This window comes from Lycorma delicatula, chromosome 1 (assembly GCF_047948215.1).
Source record: "Lycorma delicatula isolate Av1 chromosome 1, ASM4794821v1, whole genome shotgun sequence".
NCBI lineage: Eukaryota > Metazoa > Arthropoda > Insecta > Hemiptera > Fulgoridae > Lycorma > Lycorma delicatula.
The window spans coordinates 351447393-351473490 of NC_134455.1; the positions used below are offsets into that span (position 1 = coordinate 351447393).

The 26098-nt window shown below is 31.1% G+C and overlaps 1 protein-coding gene across 3 annotated transcripts in view; it reads left to right on the forward strand.

Annotated features, from left to right (window-relative positions):
- Tm1 (tropomyosin 1) overlaps positions 1–6893 on the forward strand; it is a 190298-nt gene extending 183405 nt beyond the window's left edge. For all 3 annotated transcript variants that reach the window (XM_075382503.1, XM_075382494.1, XM_075382496.1), the window contains one exon: positions 6464–6893. In XM_075382503.1, the coding sequence (XP_075238618.1) occupies positions 6464–6543 (80 nt within the window). In that variant the 3' untranslated portion in view covers positions 6544–6893. The remainder of the gene's footprint in view (positions 1–6463) is intronic.
- Positions 6894–26098: the final 19205 nt, after the last annotated feature.

Below are 26098 nucleotides of genomic sequence, written 5' to 3' on the forward strand. Positions count from 1 at the left end.
GGTGGAATTTGTAATGTTAAGGAAAGTTCTCAATAAGTTCAGTAATTATGAAGTAGAATTTTCAGTTTTTCCAGTGAGTTCTTCACTCGCTATCTAATATCGCTCTTTTCCTTCCTCATCGTGCACATCAGTTCCTTGAATTTCCTGCACAGTTATCTCTTAATAATCATCAACCACATTACATTATTGCAGTAAACTATATACAGCAAATGGTGTATCTCAACTGCGGATGTTTCTACTGCTTGCAAAAAATTAATGATGCTATGTACCTCATAACTAGCAGGAGGTGTAAAGATCGCTTTTGTATTTCACCACAAGCGGAACAAAACAAATTTTGTGACTTGACTAAATGTATGACTATATTTAAGCTTAGCTTCAGTTTACTGCTCATGCACTATGTTGCTATGGAAACTTGTTTGTTTATAACACCTGACCAGAGGTTAATTTATAAATATCACTCTACAGGTATTTATACCTGTACGTATATTTAAAATAACTTTTCAACCATTAAAAATAGAAAAATGAACTATATCAAATGCTACTATCTTGAAACAGTCTATTACTCAGTTTGCAACCACCTTATCTCAAGTCCCCTGGGGCAGGGCAACTCAAACATTTTAAATCAGAAAGGTAGGTTTATGACAAACCATAAAGGGCATTGAAAAATAAAAATTTTACAAAAAAAAAAACTTTTTGGGCTTTTGACAGCCTTAACCAACGCCACAATATTTCTCACAGATAATTCAAAAGTAGCGTACATTCCCCTCTTGAGTAATGTCCCTATACCAAAAAATAATAAGTTTTTTTAGGTTGGAGCATTTGATAAATTTTTTTTCATATAGATTTTCAATGCTGAGCATTGAGATATTGTAGATCTCTTTTGAAACTATGAAAAAAATTAAATAGTACCATTTTAATTGCTGTCATAACTTGATTTAAAGTACATGTTCTGATTGTCAGCTTCACTTTCAGAAAGATTAAAAAGTCCCAGTGTCAAACCTGGAAAATATGGGTTGATCGATTCTAGATATAAATTTATAAACAAGAAACTGCTTTAGTTTCAAGCATTGTCTTGTAGCAACAGTTAACAAATTATTTTTCTTAAACTGTTCATATTTGATCTGTCATCCCACTTCACAGTAAATTCTATCACACCTGAATAATGACAATAATGATTGTATTGGTACCTTTCAATGAATAAGTTACTACACTGTCATAAAATTAACATAATTACTGTATAAGTTCGCCATGCATTTTTGAAATTTCTCATTTAAAACTTAAAAATTAGATATTGATTTTTGAAGAACCCCAAGGGAATTATTCATTCCTGTACTTGTGCCAACTTTATTTGAACGATCTTAATAAAAATAAAAAAATACTGTGACACTGTGCCATGAACGTTCAGTTTGTAGCGTATTCCCGATGTTCTCTGGGGTAAGCACATCAAATTCTCTCTTGCACGTTTCCCTATGCTGCAAAAACTGATCGCAAAGAACACCATATGTTCTGCAATATTCTCTCCAAAATAAACACCTTCCACTGAGGGTCCCAGTGTCCACACGCTCAACCATAACTGGTAAAGAATTGGGTCAACTCATACCCCAGTTCCTTGTGTTTTCAGTATATCTATCTCTGAAGGGTCTGGGATCAGTCTATAGATCTACCTGCCTTTCATCGACTGATCCCATTTCTCCTGTCATCCGTGGACAAGCGGTGTCTGCTCCCCTTTTCATCTGCTCTTTCTTCCAAATGAGGTGATTCAGGGGCACTAGTCTGACCACTATGTTGGCAGCATCACCTGAGGTGATTCTGTAACCGCAGTATACCCAAGGGGAGACAGCTCTGTGCATCCGGCTAAAAATTGTACAGACTCTCCAGCATGATAGACCAATCTCCATACAAAAATTTGAGTGCACTACCCCTTTGTTGTGCGGTTGGCAATTTTGACCATTATGCGACTAATGGTGGCAGCAATTTTCTCAGTTTTGTCTGACACTTCTACTACATATATCCTTGCATGCCCCAAGGTAGTTTACTCCACAGTAGAGTACTATCATGGTACTGATCCTAAACGAAATCGGGGATCAGCTTACACCTAGCCAAAACTATATCCACTAAGGTCTTCTTCAGTGAAAGTTGGATCAAATATTGCTTTGTATAAAATATTTTGATATATGAGATGATTATTTCATTTCTAGGCAATAAATTGTTATCCACAAAAATTTACACAAAGATATCAAGATTTCAATATCTCTTGTAATTTCTTTCTGACAAAGAATGTTGAAAAGGACATTCTCTGTTTGTCATGATTAAGTACTATTTTTTCTAGTTTTCATCATCAAAAAATTGGCAGTTTTACTATTCACAGGTACAGATTTCAGCCTAAAAGAAAATCTGTCATCTATAATGTTATGATACCCTGGAATTGCCATATAAATAAACTATTTAATTTTAGTAAAAAAAGGTATTCTTAATTCATGCTAGACAAGAAAGAAGAAGAAGAAGACTGCACATAATGTCAAAGTTCTGATTGGTTTCAGTTAATTTGATTTATTTATTAAATATATTGGGGTTATTAAAAAAAAGCAACAGATTTAAAATGTTCATTTCTAACAAACTATAAAAGACATACCACTGGTTACTGGATAGAGGAAGGTTTAAAGTTTTATGGTCCTTGATTTAGAGTGAACTCAACTGATCAGCATGTGTTCATAGAATGTCAGCATATTGAAAAGGCAATATAAGTACACTAGAAATACAAACACTATGTATGTTAGATCTGGCTGCAATTTAAGAATTTTTCATCAATCAACACATAGAAACCCTCATTCAAACTGTGGTATGGTATCTGTCAGACACTGCATATAGTTGGTTGTGTCTAGAGATAGATGTAAGAAAACAGGTTGAGTATAGAGAGAACAATCAACCCAAATACTGATTGCCTCTGAAAAATAAGGATAATTACTGTCTAGTCCAAGACAATGTTAAATCAGTATCTTTTCCATACACGATATCTTCATAAAATAACACCTTTAATTCTGATTATTTTAATTTATTTTATTTTATTTATTTTATTTTGTAGAAACCAATGTAATACTTTTCTTTAACTATTTACTTAAAAACAGTTATATTTTTTAAATCTTTATAAAGACAAATAATGGAGATCTATAGAGAGTTAAAATTCTTGAAGATGTAATTTAAAATGTTACAAAAAAGGATAGCATACCTTTAATTAATTTTGGTTTTAGAATTATTATTTTATGTTATTTGGAAAACATCTTTAGGAAAACTTTGGATTTTATTATTTTTGTACCTACACTTTGCACATATTGAACAACACTGCCATATGTTAAAAATATCATATTTTGAGTTATGTGTACCATATTTTCAATTTTCATTTACACTACATTGTACTATTTTTTTTTTTTTTTTTAATTTAATAAAGGTACTTCAACAGTGTACGTTTTTAATTAGTAATATTGTAATAATTATAAAGAAGAAATGTTTCGTTAAATTTCATAATACAACATCTCCATATTTTGAGATATGGCAGCATTGCACTTATTCACTCGACATATTATCAGTGATATCTCATATTTTCTATGTTGTACTAGGTCTAAAGACTTCTTTAAAGTATCAAAGTCCTACTCCATTAGTATCATAAATTAAGTTGTGTTTGTTTTGTTTTCATATCAATACAAGTTAATGGCACAATTTAATTTTCCATAATTAAAAAAAATGTTTTTACTAATATTAATTTTAGTTTTTCATTATTATTAACATAAAGTATATATGCTTAGAATTTTATTAAAAAATTAAAATTGTTAATTTTAACTTGAAAATGTAGGCGCTCTTAAAATCTGGTGAGCAACTTAAAACTGAAAGACTACAGACTGAATATAGATGCAACATGTAACATTTTATGAAAAAATAAAGTATTAAATTAAATTGTGTATTTACATTAGCAAAAGTATATTTACAACATATTACCAATACATTTACTATATTTAAAAAAAAAACATGTATGAAGTAAGCGCCATGCGCAGTGATGTACTTTTGTGCACGATCATATTTAGAGCCATCTGATGTACATCATTATTGTCAATCTGTTGATTTCTTGTTGAATGTTCACCTTCATGTAACAGTAGGGTGGTGATCTGATTCATAAACTCTATCCTTCATACAGCACGACTAGACAAATCTGGGGAACATGGAAGTCACTGCCCTTTTCTGATGCTTCGTTCTTCTCTAAAAATAATATGAATGTGTGCTAGTGAATTGTTTGATGTAATACTCTGTCTTGTTGGAAGAAGCCGTACTCTTTTTTACAATCTGTTTAGTACAGAATTCTTCAAAAATTGTATGGTATGTTTCTGTATTGACAGTCTGGTCAAAACATCATATCAACCCTGTTATGTAGCTGTCAGAAACAGCACACCATACATCAATTTTCTTATCGTGAAAGGATTTTTAGTCATTCGATACCTAGTATTGTGTGAATTAACATGGCCAGCTAAGTGAAAACTGCCTCATCTGACATAAAATACAGCATCAGATCTATCTGTCCATTCAATAAAGTTGTTACAAAATATGTTACAAATTTAAATCGTGAAGAATCTTTCAGTAAGATAATTTTTCATTGCTTTTTTGTGATAACTTATAGAAGGAATTTTTTAAACTGGCAGAAATTCTTCTGTAAAATTGGCTATGGCCTCTGTAGTCTTTCCCAAAAAATCACCTATGTTGTTTTACATTTGAAACCAACCCTGTTGTATGTCAATTTTTAATCAAATTTTGTCTACTATTCTTTGTTGGAATACTGGTGTTAAGAAATTGTTCCACCAATATTTGATATGTTTCTTGAAAGGATTCAGAATGCATGTAAGCTTCCATTATAGAAACCTTTTCCTTGATCAAATAAGGCATTTTAGAAAAACATTGCAAAGAAAGAATCTATACTACATTGAAACATGAACAATTTACAATAGACAAAGAGTAGTAAATAAACAACCAATAGTGGTGCTAGTAGTAGCAGCATTAAAGGTGACGCTCAAATAACTGCAGTTGAAGGCAGGTTAGATCGATTTTAAGTTGTTCACCTTGTTTATTCAATGTTCAATCTCAAAAGTGCATTTTTTTTATATACGGCATGGGTCTATATCTGCAACTTATGGTTTTAGTACGTACTTATCATTTATTTTGCGTCGTATTCATTCATTTTGCGGAAAAAATCATAAATGATACTATCCAGTAAAGTAATGTTCATATCCCTTACTTTAGCAGTAATTTGTTCCTTTAGTTTCTGGACATTCTGTTATTTGTTAGCATAAACTTATGACTAATTATCCCCACATAAAAATGTATGAAGACCTTGCTGGTTGATAATGTCTTAAAACTTTGATAATACATGCTGTAAAAAAAGTTTAAGCCCAATTTCCATTTAATTCCAAGATGTCATGTGCATCCTGTTGAAAAAAGAGTGCATCATTAAACTATTACTGAAAGCATGGTAACGAACTCCTATTAGTATCATGGTTCAATTGTCCGATGAAGACAAAATTTGATACCCTATTAAATTGTTATCTTATTGCACTATCTAAATTTTATAAAGATTCGATTGAAGGTCAGTACAACATACAGAAAAGACTTCAAGATGTTCAATGGCTGTTATCAGTGAGAGCATTTTGGAATTGCTGCCACTGCCGGCCTCACTTGCTCAACTGTTTCTTGAGCTTGTACCGTGCAATTAATGCCAATGAACTAATAGTAATAATCCTGGTAATATCTAACTGTTTAACCTGTTTTAATATGGTATTCCTTAATGGAGCGATCTGAAAATATAATCAAAATACTGTCCATATTTTTACACTATAAATGTTTGTGCAACAAAGGTGCAATGCTCTACTGACCAATTTAGCATCTTGACTACAGAACACTGATGTAATAAACTACAAAGATTGTTCCCTGCTATGCTTCACACATCCTGAAATTGTACATTTCATCATAACTGGACCAGCTGGTATATACATAATGTATTAAATGGGAATATTAATTTTCAAAACCAAAAAAATATAGGATTACAGCTTTATGAAATGGTTTTCTATCGACCTTGGTTTTTAATACTATTAAATTATTTGTCATTATTAATTAATGATGAAGTTTGGTTCTGCTTTATTCTATTGAATTGCTGTTGCCTTCATTGATACTGATAACATAAACCCGAATTTTTTATGCACATTCCATTATAAATGGGTATTTAAAACTTGTTGATCATGGATTAAAATTACATATATTATGTTTCAAAATGAATATCTTTATTGTCAAATTTGTTTGTGATTGAAAACATCATCGCCTTAAAACTTCAGTTTTAAGGCGTTATGATGGTTAAATTCTTTTTTTTTCTTATAGTATATTTTTTGTGTATTTTAAAGAAATAATTCTTAATTTAATTTGTATCCTGCAGATGAATTGGTGCACGAGAAGGAGAAATACAAATACATCTGTGATGACCTTGACCAGACGTTCAGCGAGTTGGTTGGTTAAATACATCTATTATGTTACATCTGTTCTGAGGGGTGTCGGTCCATATATGTTGGTACTTGATACCAGGGTACCGATTTCATGGAAATAAATTATTGTACTTTATTAAACTTCATGCTGCCTACCACCGCCTGCCAAAACAATAATGTACTTTGTATAACAATGGCAAAAAAACATACAACACACTTTATTTTATTTTATAATTCATTCACTATAATTAAACACTAATAATTAAAAGAAATATTTTATACGTTATGAAAATGCTACATATGAATATATTTTACATCTTTTTTGAATCTGTAAACTTTTTTCAAAAAATCATTTATTTACTGCGAATAAAACATTTAAAACAATTTTATGGATGGTGTTTATTTTATCAAACTCACAAATTCTTTACTATTTCACAGTATATTTAAATAAAATCAATTTTAACCTTTAAAAAAGCTTATGTATGATTTCTATTAACAAGGTTTGCCAAAGTTTGCACTTTAAGTAAATGTCCTGTGAAAACTGATAAATAATCTCAGTTTTTCTGTTACTGTCAACATCGTTTAAGAGAATACATTTTACAATTGTAACACTATGTAAAACTGAATAAAGAACCTAGATATTTTTTTACTATTAAAAAATAAAGTACTTTATATATATGAAGTACTTTATTTTTATATAATATATAAATATATCATATTTATATTATGTATATATATATATAATTACTTTTCTATTTTCTTTTCCTTAATTTATTGTAATGTTACCTTCTTATGACAAGGAATCTTTCTATACAGCATATGCTAGAATTGGTTTTGAATTTATGCAGCAATGGTGAAGAGATTATGCAGAGTGTAAGTATGTTAAATGTAAATAGTGTTTTATTTTTTTTGTAAAACAGCATAAAATACCCAATTTTATGTAAAAAAAAATAAATAAATAAAAGAAAATGTTATTTTAGTATCCAAAAATATGGTTCTTGAAATTTATACATAGATATGTAGTTAATACTAGTACTTTTGTAGTTAGGCTAGTATAAAAACACGTGAGTATACTAGGAGTAGTTGATCCATGTAAAATAAAGAAGACACACTTTTTTGAAAAAACCTTTTATAATTCTCACCACAATTTCTTTTTAAGTCTACACGGTCCAATGTTGCTCAAGCTTTTCAATCATGTTCTTATAGTACAATTTATCAAACTTCAAAACAGACAAATGTTTCAGCAATAGCTTCATTTCATTTAATTCTCCTTCTGCAAGTCATTTCTTATATGGAAACAGATATAATGCATGTCTTGTGAGTAGGGTATGTGGAAGAATTTTGTAGTATAATTCAAATAATCACAAGAGTGAGCCTGTTTATAGTCTTGGTAAAGAATTCTTTTTTGTCAAACGTGATCCCTTTCTTTATTTCCGTATTTAGACAATTCAATAAAAATTATTGTTGTTTTAATCTTCTCTGTTAAATGAAGAATCAAACAATTTTGAAGAAATTAAATGAAGATTATGCCATGAGCATCAAAAAAGAAAGTGCCCATCACCATTCCTGCTGATGGAATGGATTTTACTTCTTTGGAGTGTGTTCCTTGACCAATCACTCAGGAGTGATTGTTCCTGGGATTTATTCTAGTGGACATTGATCCAAGTTTTATTGGCTGCTATGAACCAGTGCCAAATATTCCTCTCAATTATATTGAAACAAAATCAAAGCATGCTTAGAAATGTTTACTCGTTCATGCTTTTGATAGATTATGAGCCAATGATGCAGTCATCTTGTGGATAGTTTTTGCTCACAGATGACTTGGTTCTGGTCGTAGTGGGGAGCAGAACCAAGCATAGCGTAACGGAAAGGGAAACGAAGCTATCTAGCCAGTCAGTAACTGGCTACTCAGTAAAGAGTTGGACCTAGCTTCGAAGAAGACTGAAGTGTTGACCATGGCTGGAAAGCGGAAATTGGGTGCTATCGTCTTCCAGGTGCAGGGTGAATCTGTATTTCCCGAAACTTGGTGAAGTACCTAGAGGTATGACTGGATGGAAGGCGTTCACTTCATTCCGAAGTCGCTATGAGGCCAGAAAATATGGTGACTGCACCAAGCACACTTCTCTGCAATGCTCGTGATCTTAGGTTGTCTAAATGGTGTATTTATTTGAGCGTCACAAATTTGGTAATGCTTTATGGGGCTTCTGCTTGAATAAGAGCTCTGATTACTGATCGTGCCTAGCCGAACCGAACTTAGAATGGGTTCTGAGAGTTTGCTCGGTGTACTGGACTATATTGTCGAAAGCCAATGGACCTATTTGTCAGATTCAGGGAAGACTTCTGTCATGGGAAGGATAGGACCATGACCTATGACATTCTTCTTAATCGGTGGGAGACATCAGCAAAGGGTAGGTGGACGTTCTGATTAATTAATCATGTCGCGCCATAGGTTGGTAGAGGTTTTGGGAAAATTGTTTATTTCTTAACCCATTTCCTCTTGAGTCGTGACTGCATCAGGTTGTACCTGTTTCTGCATAGGTGCAGTGAGGTAGATTTGTGTTCATATTGCGGCACCCTGATGATGTAAATAACATGATTTCTGTGTGCAATAGAAAGACGGATTTAAGGATATGATGTGTGGCGGGGATGGGCTCTAGACACGAATTACATTGTTAATGTTATGTTCGACTCTGTAAAAAAATAGAAAGCATTTTCTGAGATGGTGCGGGGCATTATCATGGGAAAAGTGACTGAAGTGAAGGAGAGGGGGACAGGCTACGCCCATCCACGTATCAACGTGGATGCATGTTCTCTGTTGATGCCCGCGGGACTCCACTGAGTTCCTGCCATACCTTTCTGACTGATAATCCTGCTGCATGCATCATTGCGAGGGGGGGTGGTAGGCTAATGTGGGACGGATGGACAGCCTGCAGTGGGTAGGATGCATTTCTTCTGGTTGCGGATGGGCATTTCTCCATTGATCCCGTATCCATAAAAAAAAGAAATATGATGCACCCTATTACTTCAGGTAACTGTCATCTTAGCAATTTCATGTATTTTCAGTATCATACCTTGTATCATCATATGGATTTTTTCTGTATTCTCTGGAGTTATAACCTAAAAAAAGTCTGGAATGTTCAGCATAATTTTCACTCATATGACCACCCTGAAAATAACCCAACCACTTGTAAACAGTTCTAATAAATGAAGATGACTCGCTGTACTATTTATCTGGCTTGGACTTAGTTTCTTGTATGGTTTTGCATTTCAAGAGTAATGTTTGGCCACCACACAAAATTTTAATTTCTGTAGTGCCATTTTCACAAATCAATACTTGATTGCCAACAACAAAAATATGAATGTATCTGACTGAAGCTTGGTGTATGTTCTCTGCAGAGTTGTGGGAAACTACAAATGACTTAACAATGCAGTTAAGTCATTTACATGCAAAGTCAAGCACCATCTCTTGACTTTGCACAGACTTATCAAACACCTGAAATATGTAATGTAATGATTTAAGAAATATTTGATTGAGTAGTCCGATTATGGTTAATAAATCCTTAAGGTCATCTAGTTGTACAAATTTGTATTATTGATTTGTGTACACAAACAAAACATTTCTAAACTTGAGAATTTAAGAAGTAAAGAGGGTCTTTTATTTGCATTCTTGTGTGCCTGACTTACTGGAACAAACTAAAAATGTTTCGCTCCTACATAAAACAAAATGTATTTGATGTTTCTGAAAGTTTTTGGTACCATAATAACTCAATGTTATGTTTATTGACATGTATTAAATATTTGTATTTATTTTTTTTTGTCTTCAGTCATTTTACTGCTTTGATGCAGCTCTCCAAGATTCCCTATCTAGTGCTAGTCGTTTCATTTCAGTATACCCCCTACATTCTGCATCCCTGACAATTTGTTTTATATATTCCAAACGTTGCCTGCCTGCACAATTTTTTCCTTCTACTTGTCCCTCCAATATTAAAACAACTATTCCAGGATGCCTTAATATGTGGCCTATAATTCTGTCTCTCCTTTTAACTATATTTTTCCAAATGCTTCTTTCATCATCAGTGTGCCACAACACCTGTTCATTTATCATTTTATCTACCCATCTGATTTTTAACATTCTCCTATAGCACCTCATTTCAAAAGCTTCTAATCTTTTCTTCTCAGGTACTCTGATCGTCCAAGTTTCACTTCCATATAAAGCGATGCTCCAAACATATACTTTCAAAAATTTTTTCCTGACATTTAAATTAATTTTTGATGTAAACAAATTATATTTCTGACTGAAAGCTCATTTCACCTGTGCTATTCGGCATTTAATATCGCTCCTGCTTCGTCCATCTTTAGTAATTCTACTTCCCAAATAACAAAATTCTTCTATCTCCATAATCTTTTTTCTTCCTATTTTCACATTCAGTGGTCCATCTTCATTATTTCTACTACATTTCATTACTTTTGTTTTGTTCTTGTTTATTTTCATGCAGTAGTTCTTGCGTAGGACTACACCCATGCCGTTCATTGTTTCTTCTAAATCCTTTTTACTGTCAGCTAGAATTTAATTATAATTATATTATATCATCAGCAAATCGTAGCATCTTTATCTTTTCACCTTGTACTGTTACTCCGAATCTAAATTGTTCTTTAACATCATTAACTCCTAGTTCTACATTAAGATTAAAAGTAGCGAGGATCGAGAACGTCATTGTTGGACTCCCTTTCTTATTACGGCTTCTTTCTTATGTTCTTCAATTATTACTGTTGCTGTTTGGTTCCTGTAAATGTTAGCAACTGTTCTTCTATCTCTGTATTTGAATCCTAATTTTTTTAGAATGCTGAACACTTTATTCCAGTCTACATTATAGAATGCCTTTTCTAGGTCTATAAATGCCAAGTATGTTGGTTTGTTTTTCTTTAATCTTCCTTCTAATATTAATCTGAAGCCTAAAATTGCTTCCCTTGTCCCTATACTTTTCCTGAAACCAAATTGGTCTTCTCCTAACACTTCTTCTTCCACTCTCCTCTCAATTCTTCTGTACAGAATTCTAGTTAAGATTTTTGATGCTTGGCTATTTAAGCTAATGGTTCCGTATTCTTCACATTTATCTGCTCCTGCTTTCTTCGGTATCATGACTATAACACTATTTTTGAATTCTGACGGAATCTCCTCTTTTTCATAAATATTACACACTAGTTTGTATAATTTATCAATCGCTTCCTCATCTGCACTGCTCAGTAATTCTGCAGGTACTCCATCTACTCCAGGAGCCTTTCTGCCATTCAAATCTTTTAATGCTCTCTTAAATTCAGATCTCAGTATTGTTTCTCCCCTTTCATCCTCTTCAACTTCCTCTATAACACCAATTTCTAATTCATTTCCTCCATATAACTCTTCAATGTATTCCACCCACCTATCGACTTATCCTTTCATACTATAAATCATTATACCATCTTTGTTTAACACATTATTAGATTTTAATTTATATACCCCAAAATTTTCCTTAACTTTCCTGTATGGTCTGTCTATTTTACCAATGTTCATTTCTCTTTCCACTTCTGAACACCTTTCTTTAATTCACTCTTCTTTCGCTAGTTTGCATTTCCTGTTTATAGTATTTCTTAATTGTCTATAGTTCCTTCTACGTTCTTCATCACTAGCATTCTTATATTTTCTACATTCATCCACCAGCTGCAATATATGCTCTGAAATCCAAGGTTTTCTACCAGTCTCTGTTCCACCTAAGTTTGCTTCTGCTGATTTAAGAATTTCCTTTTTAACATTCTGCCATTCTTCTACATTTTCTACCTGATCTTTTTTACTCAGACCTCTTGCGATGTCCTCCTCAAAAATCTTCTTTACCTCCTCTTCCTCAAGCTTCTCTAAATTCCAACGATTCATCTGACACCTTTTCTTCAGGATTTTAAACTCCAATCTACATTTCATTATCACTAAATTATGGTCGCTATCAATGTCTGCTCCAGGATAAGCTTTGCAGTCGACAAGTTGAAATCTAAATCTTTGCTTAACCATGATATAATCTATCTGATACCTTGCAGTATCACCTGGGTTTTTCCATGTGCATATTCTTCTATTATGTTTTTTAAACTGGATGTTGGCAGTTACTAAATTATACTTCGCGCAAACTCTATAAGTTGGTCCCCTCTTTCATTCCTTTTGCCCAACCCTTATTCACCTACTATATTTCCTTCCTTGCCTTTTCCAATCTCTAACTATTATTAAATTTTCATCCCCTTTTATGTGTTTAATTGCTTCATCAATTTCTTCGTACATACACTACCTCATCATCATCATGGGCGCTTGTAAGCATATATGTTAACATCTGTTAACAATCATCAGTTTAGATTTTGATTTTATCCTTATTACAATGATTCTATCACTATGTACTTTGAAATACTTTACTCTATTCCCTATCATCTTGTTAGTTAGGAAACCTACTCCTGCCTGCCCATTATTTGAAGCTGAATTAATTATTCTAAAATCACCTGACCAAAAGTTGTTTTTCTCTTCCCACCTATAACTCTCTTCCCAACCTCGCTAATTCCTACTACATCTACATTTATCTTATCCATTTCCCTCTTTAAATTTTCTAACCTACCAACCTTTTTTAGACTTCTAACATTCCACGCTCCGACTCGTAGAGTGTTATTTTTTAATTTAAAAAAAGGAAAGGGGTCTGGTGACCCTTTCCTTTGCAGTCCCCACCCGGAGATCTGAACAGGGGACTAGTTTACCTCAGGAATATTTTACCAAGGAAGGCGCCTCCATCTTTGTTGTATGAAAATGCAGAGAGCTACATTTTCTTGGAAAAAAGCAGCTGTAGTTTTCTATTGCTTTCAGCTGCGCAGTACTCAGAAGATTGAGTGTTGTTGATATGGCCGTTTAAGTCGTCCTGACCTACACCTTTAACAACTACTGAAAGAGCTGCTGCCCTCTTTCAGGAATCATTCTGGTTCTCAACAGATATCTCTTTGATATGGTTACACCTTCAGTCCAGCTACTCTGTATCACTGAGCACTCAAGCCCCCTCACCATTGGCAAGGTCTCATGATTCATAGAGGGAGTGGTATTTATACCAGACGCTTAATATATTAGAACAGCTTTAAGTAGCATGCACATTGCTACCTCTTGCATTATGTATATCCACACATATAATGACGTTATATGTATTGTGAGTCAGAGATGTATACACATCCAGATTTATATGTTAGAGACTACACTTTTATGATAAACACTCAAGTACAAAGATGTTGGAGAAAACCTAGGGGATTTAATTGCTGTTCCATTTGTTGAACTCATGACTTCTTTCACATAAGGTGGCACAACCAGTCTTGATGCTTGGTGTCACAGCCACAATCGAAATCATCTACTGTCTTTTTAGCATAACATTTGCTTCATTACCTAACAGTGAATAGTCCTTTGTAAGATGTATTGTGGTATTAGTATTTAATTACAGAACACAATTTTTGAAAATTTAATCACCTCAATGTATAGCTAACATTTTGGACTTTATTACTATTTTAAATTTAATTTGATTTAATTATATATATATATATATATATATATATATATATATATATATATATATATATATATATATATTATGTCAAACTTAATTGATTCACTGAAAAATTTTTTCATTGTGTGAAAAAAAAATGTTATTAGGCATTTTTCTAAATGGTAATTTTGACAAGAATTACAGAAGCATGTATGTGAAGCTGGGAATTGTATAAAAGTAGGCCTACTCATAAAATGGCATAATATGCAAATCAAAGTGTATTACATTCATTGATTGCTGGTTTTCCATTTTATTTTCAAACAGATATTCAAAAGTTAATGCAAGATAATTAAATACACTAAATAATGGAATCTGAAATTACAGCTGAGGCTAATTATTTTTAAATGTTAGAACAAAATAAAATTACTTTAATTAAAGAGGGTGATGGCCATCCACTTCGCAAGAAATATTAGAATTTCTGAAGTTACTGTCGCTCACTATCTTATAAAGAAATAATAAATGATTCTGTTTATTATCAATAATGTGTTCTTGTTGCTTATATTCAGCTTCTGTTTATACCTTCCAATTTTTGTCAAAATGAAATTTTTGAGTCCATCCTAAGACATACTTGTCAACATCATCTAGTCCTGTTGTAGGCATTTCACAGGGTGTTTGTACTTTACCCACAGATTTTCACCCACATGCAGCTGCTGTTCTTTCTTCACATTTTTTATGTGAATCAGTTGTTTATCTTTTTCTGACTTTGGAAATCAATCATCTTCTTGTTTCATAAACTCACACACACTATTTATTATTTCTAGGCCATTTTAGTTTTTTTTTTATGTTAGACTTAAGTTCACTCAAAATTATAAAACACTGAAAGTGCACAACCGATTATAAAATGTGATAAGTTTTCTCAATCAAAACTCAAATAAAAAGATATGGAATTTGCACAAATGCTCTTACAGGATCAACATATACTAGTTAATTGGATTATTTGAATTAACTACTCAAGCATTCAATAACATAGGCTTATGGGTAATTATTTATTTTTACATTTGCCTGGCTGTATTTGAAAACTATCAGCATATAGCAAACAATATATATTGTTTCTTGATATGATTCTAAGAAAGCTGGCTCATTTCCTGAGATATTTGCTTTTCCTTGTTTATTTTTACAAAAAATGGAAAATTATAAACGATGTTTATATACGTCTGTTAATTATAATGTAATTATATTACTTGCTGAGAGTAGGCCTGCATTTTTATAATATTTCAAAACATACCGTAAATTTTTTTATGGCAAAATACATATTCATTTATAAAGTATAAAAAGAAGAATTAGAAAATATTTAAAAGTAATCCACAGTAACATAAAATAATAAGTTTTATTTACATGGAAGCGATTTACTTCTGCATTTGAAAACTAAACTGAATGTTTTCAGTTTGGATAACAAGCACCATGTTACCCATCATAGTCTAAGCTTCAAGATTCATTGCTGCAGCTATACATACTAGTGCATTCTACTGATGCAGTGTTTTTTTGGATGTCATTTACTAGCATACATATTTGTGTGCTTAGTCTACTATTATTATTTCACAATGTACGACATGAGAAATTATTCCAAAACATTTGTTCAAGAATTTATTGAAGTGTTATATTTATTGAAGATTAATACAGTAACCAAGATTTTAGAAATGAGGTTTATAAAGCTTTACTTTTACAAAAACTGAAGGAAGTGGAGCCCAAGGCAGGTAAAGATTTTGTTATAAAAAGAAATAACTTGAGATCAATTTTCAAAAGGTAATTGAAAAAAGTGTAAATATGAAACATTCAAGAATTTCCTAAAATGATGAATACAACCTACGTCTGTGATATAATCGTTTTTTATTCACGGCTAACAAAGAAATTCAGAGGGCAAGTAAATCTTCAATTGACGACGATGATGGTATTGAAAGAATAGAAAAGAAGTGAATGAAACAGAAAACATGACTCAGGTAAGTAATATTTTAATTATCTCAATTTGATGAAGTACAAAACAGATCTAGTATGAGTGTTTATTAAACTTTTACTTTGATATACATAGTTGACATTTATCATAATATTTCAGATGGATAAATTTTTCAATGAACAATTTTTTATTATTTTCTACAACACAAAACTTATTCATTGCATAAAATAATCAACTCTTCTGTAAAATAAAATGTACATCTGGAATATCATGTAAAGTGCAGTACTGGCATTAACAGTCCAAGAAACCACAGTAACAAATTTTACAAAAACATTTGTTGTATTTGACATAATAGTCTACAAAATATAATTATTTAAGTATTTATTCTAATATAAATATAAACATTAATTATTTTTGTAAAGATATCTCAATTGTTAAAAAATAAATGTGACTGCTTACTTTTCATCTGCATTACAAAAATGAAGTGATGTTTCATTGTCTTGTTGCACTTTATGCTTTTACAATTTTTACCTTAAAGAAATTTTTTTGTGAAGTTTGAATTAGTACATCTGGGATGTATATTTTAAGTAGTTTATAAACACAACTAAATACATGACTGTGCTTTATGTACTGCAAAACCTTTGTAATGTAATATTTACCATATTGACACGTTTATAAGATTTAGTTTTCTTTCTTTAATTTCAAATCCTAAAAACTCATCTAAAAAAATTAGAAACTGTTTTCTAATTTTAAAGAAATAATGTGATCTGACAAAATGTAAATCTTTTTCTATAAAATTTAGATAATTTCTAATGTATTATAGGATAAACTGATATCCAAAAAAATTACAACGAAATTATAAACTGTATGGTAAGAATCTCACAGATATCATTTCTTCCACTCAAAAAACAAAAATTTCTGTAATATAAATAAAACTGTTTTTAACAAAATGATACTAATCAAAAAAGGAAAGACAATACATTTCTATTATCAAAATCTGTTGTTAATTTAGAATTTTGTTAAAAAAAAGTACATGCTAATTATATGTAATAGAGATAATAAACAATGTTTTTAAGGATTCCATACAATATGCAAAAAATAGAAAATTTGTTACAAAACTCTTACTGGCCCAATTTTATTTATTAAACAATAAATAAAATAATTATAAGATGTATTATTCTGTAATTATTATCAATGTTGTATTATTTCTGTAAATGTGATATGTATTACATATAAATGAAATCAGGCCGGTAAGAGTTTTGTAACTATTTTTTCTATTTTTTGCTTATATGGAACACTTAAACATTGTTTATTATCTATTATTATATATCTGTTGTCTATTATATATATTTATCATGTACTTTTTTTAAACTAAAAAATACATGATATATGAAATCGGATTCAAACTGATGTGTGCATGATTATGGATCCAACATGTTCTCACACCACATAACTACTTGAGCAAGGTGAAACAAAATTAATATATAAACTAATATAAAATGCTGATATGGACACCACAAAAATGTGGTGCCCACCACAATGTAATTGTGTAACTGTCCACTTTATTAAAGAATTGGAGGATCATATCTCAGTTTCAAATAGGTTTAAATAAAGTGCAGCAAATATTGTGTATATATAATTTAATACTGTCCACTTTATTAAAGAATTGGAGGGTCGTATCTGTTTCAAATGAAATGTAGTAAAAAAGTTTGTATGCAATTTAATAGGCATACAAGGAAGTCGTGTGGTGTACACATGAGTTCTGCTTCCACAGATTTCTACTTTACAATCTATACAGCTACACTACATTCATATATGGTGTACTACATAATGGAAAGTATATTAATCTGGTAAAAATTTTCATGCAAATCTTAACATTTTATGACAAAAAAAACAACACAATTATAGCACTGAAAAATTTTAGAAATATATATGTTGGCCTGTTTTTGCTTGATATCAGATTTTTTTATTTCCCCATCAAGTAGTTCTAATTGTAGAATAAAAATTTCACCAATCAAATTTATTTCGGTTTTATATAACAATCTTTGTTGCCACATTTGCAACACTTTCCTACTGTTCATGGTTTTTTTTTTTTGTTTTATTAGTAGCTATCTCTTGTAAACTAATACAAGTGATGGGAATTAAAAGATTGTTTCATCTTCAGTACTTTCATTTACATAAGATCATTAAACTTATTTAATAATAAAATTTAAATTTTATTATTTCAAGCACATTATCTAGTTTTTGTACGCTATTAAGTACTATCAAGAACTGCTACTTAGTGGCGTAATTCGTAAACCCATCTTTTTTAAGAAACAGTGACATATTCGAGATCCGCGATTCATCAGATAGAAGAAAAGAAGTTGTATAAAAAAATTCCAGGTATTTTCTGAAAGTATTCTTTTTTACAAATCTAATTGAATTAAAATATAACGTTTTCATGATTATTTTTTTAATTTTTCCCCATTTTCATTTCACTTTTAGATTAGGTTATGTACTGTAAACATAGTTCGTTGGCTTCGCCGTGCCGTCCAGTTCTGAGGAATCTTACTGGCGAAGTTCTAACGAACTTCGTGATTTAACATCTTAGTTTATTTTTTATTTTGAAAATTTGTATACATTAATTAATTTTATCGTAAAATTATTTTGAAGTAACTCGTATAATCCAATAATCAGTAACAATGTTGAATTTAGCCTAATATGACATTTTTCACTCCTTAGGTAAATTTTAGTTCTTTTGCTTTAGGATTACGTTTCTTAAAGTCGTTTTAAAATATTATTTAGAGGTCATTGTTTACACATAATGAATATTACTTCACCTTGATCGATTTAGCGTTGCATCAAGGAATACATTAGATTATTTGTTGAGACATTGCGATAACCGCTCAGTGTGCAATTAACAGATGAAGTTCAAATTCAATAAGAGAATTTTTAGCATCATTTTAAAGATAACTTATTTTTTCTTTCTTGAGCAAAAGACTTGTGTGCAGGCTCATTATTGTGATGAAAGAGCACTTTTTTGCTGGATATATACGTTTAGCCTGAATAGCATACTTCAATCGGTCCATAGTGGTTGGATATTTAATACAACTTGCTCAATATTGACTTTCAAGTGTTCGTGGTTTGTTGCTGTAGGCTTTTTCTTTGAGGTAACCCCATAGAAAAAAATCCGCCGCAGTCAAATCTGTTGAAATTGGAGGCCAAGCCTCGACCGATAACATGATTACCAAAGAATTCCTCAACGAAATCAGAAGTTGAACCTGCGTAGTGCGATGTCGCACCGTCATGTTGTAGCCAGCAGTGTCTGTCTTCCTATTCCAAGAATGCAATGAACTGAAATAAAATATCCTGATATCGTTCTGCATTAATGGTGTACTCGAAAAAAATAGGACCGATTATTTTCTTCCGCGATATCGCGCACCACACGTCCGACTTCTGCGGGTGTAATTGTTTTTCGTGATAAACGTGGGGATTTTCAGCACTCCAAATTCTACTGTTTTAGCTGTTTACGTAGCCATCCAAATGAAGCCATGCTTCATCTGTGAAAAATAACGGATCCATAACATTAATTCCCTCACGCAGAAGTGGACGGAACCGTTGACAATATTGTAGCCGTTTTTCTTTGTCGGACTCAAGAAGTTGATGAACCGTTTGAATGCGATAATGTCGTAATTGTAATTGTTTGGTCGCCAGATGAACAGTTGATTTAGACAAATTAATTTCAGCAGACAAACGTCTGATCGATTTATTTGGCGAGGCGAGTAATCGGTCTTTGATTTCAGTGACTGTATCTGTATTCAACATTGACGCAGATCTTTTGTGTTCCTTGTTATCAACAGAACCAGTCTCTCTAAATTTTGCGACTAACCTTAATACTGATGTTTTGTTAGGAGCTGGTTTATCTGGGTACTTATGGCGAAACAAATCTTGCACTGCAACCACTGATTTCGTACTGAAGTACGACTCGACAATGAAAACACGTTCTTCTAGCGAAAACACCATCTTGTCTCTAGCATTACACTGAACGTTATGATTTTATTGTTGTTACTATCGGTAGTGTTATACTGCGTTGCCGCGATGTTCAGATGTTGGACGAGTCCATTTCAGTAACGAGTAGGGGAGTAATCTTGACTTTTGAAATTTCATGGATGAGTGATTGATGGGTTGCGTTTTAAATGGGACACTCTGTACTAAACCATTTTTTTCTAGTTAAAATCTTGAAATACTTTTACTGCTTACAAAATAAACAAATTTTAGTGTCATTCTAAAGAAGATTCCAACCTTTCAGCCTAGAACCCAAAAGTTCAGTCTTATTTTTGGAATATCAAATCCCATTCAAGGTCTTTTAAATTAAATGAGGTACATTGAAAGAGGTATTTGCTTCAAAAGTAGAATTACCTCACTCCTCACTTTGAAGTTAGTAGTTTATCTTCTATAGTTAGATGTGTTGGTGGATGTAGTGCAAATAAGTCCTCACTGTAAGGTACTGGTTTCGTAAGAGACAGCAAATTCGAGGACTTTACTGTGTTTGTTCTGTACTTGCTATTTATTATTTATTTTTTTTAAGATAAAAGTAACGGTTGGATGCATGATCTTATGGTTTATGTAATACCACAGGTATGGTAAAGCTTATGTGCTGAGAATGTTCAGTCCAGTCTACCAGATGTTTCACAGAGGTTCAACAGCAGATATGAGGAGCCCAGTTCTTATCTTGATTCCCAACTTTACAGCCAAGTATAATTAAAAAAATTGTGTAACTAGTAGAGTCAAATTTTGTTGCTGATCTTTAAAAGATAATAACTGAAAATAACAGGAATTGTATTTTGATGAGGGATAAGGTCATAGTTTGTGCTTCTGCAGCTGGTAAAAACTAGGATGAACTCTTTTGAGTCAGTATACCAGCTGACAGTGTTCTGAAAGGTACTACGGAAGCACAGTGAACTTTTAATGTAGAGTGATTTTCTGAAAATCATGAGCATCACTCAGCTGTCAAATTTTGTTTCCTTTTTGGAAAAGATGCAGTGGAAACACTTGAAATGGTTCAGAAAGCCTACAAAGAATCGGCTATAAGCAAAACATCTGTTTATGTGTGGTTTACACACTTCAAACAAGGAGAAGAGTTGATTGAAGATCATTAGCAATCTGGGCATTCTACAAAGGTTTGAACCAATGAAAATTTCAAAAAAGAAACCTGTGACATCATCAAGGAGGATTGTTGGTGAACCAACAGTTTTACCTGGAAGTTTTCAAAAGATTATAAGTTTCTGTATGGACAAAATGACAGGAATTGTGGTGAACATATTACTGGTTTTTTATCATGACAACACTTCCACCTTCTCTGCACTTAGTGTGGAGTAGTTTTTTTACAAGAAATGGAATCATCTCTTTGCCCCAAACATCATATTTGCTCGAACTCATACGTTGCAACTTCTTTTTATTTCCATTGATGAAAAGGGACTTCAAGGAAGAATGATTTGGCATCATAGTAGAGGTAAAATACAAAACAACCATTGCCTTAAAAGACAAATTAAGAGTTCAAAAATTGTTTTGAGCAATGGAAAAAATGTTTGACAAGTGAATTGTATGTAATGGAGAGTACTTTGAAAGAGATTAAATTTTCAAAATGTAAAAATAAATACTATTTAAAAAAAATTATTCCTGTAATTTTGGGAGTTCTCTTGTAAATACATATCACTAATAGAAGAAAAATACTGAAATAAATTAGATAAATTGTTTTATTATTATACTACTTACATTAGGGTACTGACTACGCATGGAATTAGAACACTGACTATAGTTTATTCATTGTAAATAAGAGTGAAAGAATTGACAAATTAAAAGTATTTATTCAAGATATATATTTCAAATTTTTTAGTTTGTAAAAAATATTTGATTATTCATCTCCTACTTTAATCATGTAATTTTTATAAGTTTTTTACATAGATACAAATAAATTTTCTCTGAAAAAAGTAGAAAAACTGGATATAATTTTATTTAATGAATATAACTTTTTATTCTCTTAAATACTTCAATAAAATTTAGTAATTATTATTACATTTTATTATTTATGTTCTTTGTAAATGTTTTTTATTATTAAAAAAAAATTATTCCAAAGTTGTCGAAACACATATTGAAGCCTAACCCTACAAATAACTTTTCTTAACAGGTATTAACTATTGCTCTCATGAACGTAAATCTGGTTGTCACTAAACAATCTAGCTAGTTTTTGAAACAACACTCTCCAATTTGTGACGGACTGATTAAAATAGTCAAAATTAAGTGTAATAGTAGTGTAGACTGAAAAAAATGAAAACCACTTTGACATGAATTTGTAGTTTTATCTTCTTTAAGAAAAACTTATTTACTGGTTGCTTATGTTGCTTCTGTTCTAACTCAACTGAAAGTACTTTTAATGGATTTAAATGGATTCATAATTGTACATTTTTTTTTTTTTAATTTAGGTCTGGTTTGTGATTTCAACTGGCAGGAAGTGTAGTGGTAAAACTATATTTGAAAAAGAATTTGTTTAAAAAATAGATTATTAATGATATAAAAACTATATTTGAAAAAGAATTTGTTTAAAAAATAGATTATTAATGATATATAATATGATTTTTTAAAAGTATATTTTCAAATTGTAATTACATTGAAAACCAGCCTTGAATAATGTTTATAACAAAATTATTTGTTATGTAACAAAAGCTTTTCTAGAATGATTAATCTAGTATTAATAATTGTAGAAAAACTTGAAATATTTAAGTTACAGAAATTTATAAGTCAAATAAATAAAATCTGTTCATAGGATCAATTATGAATAAGACATTACATCATCAAGAATGAGTAGATATGCTATTCCATGAATAAAACTCTGATGTGGGTGCCAGATGACTTCCTTGTACATTTATTAAATTACATATATACATTTTTTTTTTAATGAAAAGTACATAAAATTTTATTTCATTAATAACTTCTGATATTTTTTCATAATTTTTTTTTTATTGTTATTATTGAATTATTATTTATTGTAATTTTTTTTACAGAGGTTAATAATTATTAATAAATCAATATATTTAAATTAAAAAAAAAAGTTGGAAATGAAGTCAGATTCGAATTGATGTGCCTTTCCCTTGTAAGATCCAAATATTTCATTAAGATTTTATTTGGCTATAACTCTGGAACCAATGAAAATAAATACCACTTATGATGTATCGTTGAAAAGTTCTCAACTAATGAGGGCTTATTACTGCAGTTAAGAAAAAGTCAAAAATCCAAATTTTGTTGGATTTTGGGTTTTTTTTGCACACTTTTGATCCAGTGAATTGCAAAAGGGGAGGTGTACATCTATATGTTACAATAATCCTAAATCCAAAATTTCAGCATCCTGTGGCTAATCGTTTTTGAGTTACGCGAGATACATACATACATTGCGCCGAAACTAGTCAAAATGGATTCAGGGATGGTGAAAATGCATATTTCTGTTGAAATCTGAAAACCGAAATATTTTGCAATCACAATACTTACTTTCTTCATTCAAGGAAGTAAAAAAACGAACTGTAGAATTATTTGCTTGGATGGATCAAGGAAAAGTATGGTAAAACTTTGATCAGATTAGACTCACAAATTATTCAGTTATAAAATAGAAAATAGGTATGATTAGAGTCCACATTAAATGTTTAAAATACATACAGATGATGTAATGTAAGGTAAATACATGAAGATACAATTATGAAAAATAATTCACAATTCAGAAGGTGTTAATGAAAATTATTTCAGCACATATTTATGTACACATTGAACAAGATGTAGAAAATTCAAAATTATTTCCATTTTTTAATTACTACTGTTTAAAAATTCATCGGTAGTGTAATATTACTTCTGTAAAAGAAAATATATTATTGCATTTTAAATAAATCTGTTGGAATATTTTTTTAACGGTTTGGTAAGTTATTAAAACTATCAATGGAAGCATAATAAGACCTCTTCTCATAAGACAATGTATTTTGTTGGGTTACATGAAAACAGTTGTGTTGTTTGAACAAAGGTAGATATTGTTATTTAAAAAAAATAAGTGATTACATTTTATAGCAAAATTTACTCATTCATAAATATAAAAACAAAGATAAATTAATATTTTTTATTTCCAAACATCAAGTTATATGATTCATATTTATAGACCCCCAAACAATGATCTGAGAGTATTTTTTTATCTTAAAAACTCATTGTGATTGTTTGAGAAAATCCCATGAGATAATATTACTCTTCACATAAATAATAAAAGTGCATTTAGATTAACTAAACTAAACTTACAGACAAGACACTTTCTTACTTAGTAATTGGAGGTCATCTTGAGATTAATTTTTGAAAAGGATTGAATCTCTTCCTTTGTAATGTTTGTCAACTAAACTAAGATAATCATTTTACTTAAAAATATAATTAATTAGAAGTGATTCCATGAAACAGTTCTTAAAGTTATACAGCTGGGTAGTTTATTTTTCACACATGATTCAGTGAATAACATGTTATGAATATTTTTACTGTACACATGATTCCATAAATGCATGTATGAGTTTCTTGCAAATGTATGAAACTACAATACTATTTCTGATAATTTCAAACAACATTCAAAGCTGTGATGAGACTACAATTTATTATATTATAGGTGTATATATTCTTTAACTTCTTTATTATACTACCAAACATAAGTATCTGGAATCAATAACTCCACAGAAATAAAATCAAAACTCAAAATATGTTACGATTAAAAAGAAATATTGAATAATAATTAAAAAATAATTGTTAGTCTATTTAAATTTGTTTCACATTATTTATAAATGAAGGCTGAAAGATTGGAGAACGAGTTTCAAAGCCTTAGATAGCCTTAATGAAGCAACGCATTACCATCATCTTAAATTCATTTCGTTTCATCAACCAACAGGTAAAAAAAAAAATGCAGTTGTGTAAAATATTAGATCCAAACTTACTTTTGGTAAAGACACAACAGGCTGGCCAGCTAGTACAGTGGTGAGGAAACTGTTCTTAAGATCATCTGGTTTCAGGTTTGATTACCGGCAGTGGTCTGAAATTATTCACTTTTTATTTACATCAAATTAAATTGTGAAGCGTGCCCAAAATCATAATAGTGTCATCTCCATATGCCCTTTTCAATTTTGAAAAAGTTTCAGTAGTATTCTCACAGAGTTTAACACAAAAGTTGATTGCACAACGTTGCTCATAATTAGTATTACTCATTTTTGTAACGCACAACAAAAACTCATTTCATGAAAAGTTTGTTTGCATCTCACATGGCAACAATAGACTAAAAATATTAATACATAATATAAATCAGCTGTTCATATAACTATATGTTTACTAATAACTTTACAGTATTGCCACTTTGGTTGCCAAAAAACTAGTTTAATTACTTTATTTACAGATCTCTTAATATAATTTGAAAACCTGATTAATATTTAATCTACAAAATGATTTTTTAGTCCTGTTACCCAATTGTTAATGTCTGGTAATTTTTTTCTAAGAAAGGGAAATTTTGTTTTGTGACACGAAGTTGGTAGCGCTACTCAACCGGTATAGATACGGCAGTGTGAGTTGATTCTCCTTGAACTGTGTAAACTTTTGTGCCGTTTCCGGTCGTGTTACGAACAGAATGTCTTTTACCATAGAACAACAAGTTTTCATTCTTGAACAATATTTTGCTACGAAATCGTACACGTGTGTAAAAGAATCATTCCAAATTAAATTGCTGGTGTTCCTCCGCCAGAAACAATGTCAATTTCTAGCCTAGCAAACCGATTTCGAGAGACAGGTAGTGTTTGCAACAAAAAACATAGTGGTCGACCAACTCGCTTGACAGATGACGTTGTAGAAAATGTGAAAACAAGATTGCTCAATTCTCCATGGAAAAGTTTACGAAAACTTTCCACGCAAGTCGGTTTGTCATATTCGAGTGTTCAGAAAGCTGCTAAAAAATTGAAATTGTATCCATATCGCATATGATTAGTCCAAGAGCTTCAGCCTCCATATTTAAACAAGCGATTGCAATATTGCCGTTGGTTTAGGTCTCTCGTAAACGATAACGGAATCAAATTTTTAAACAC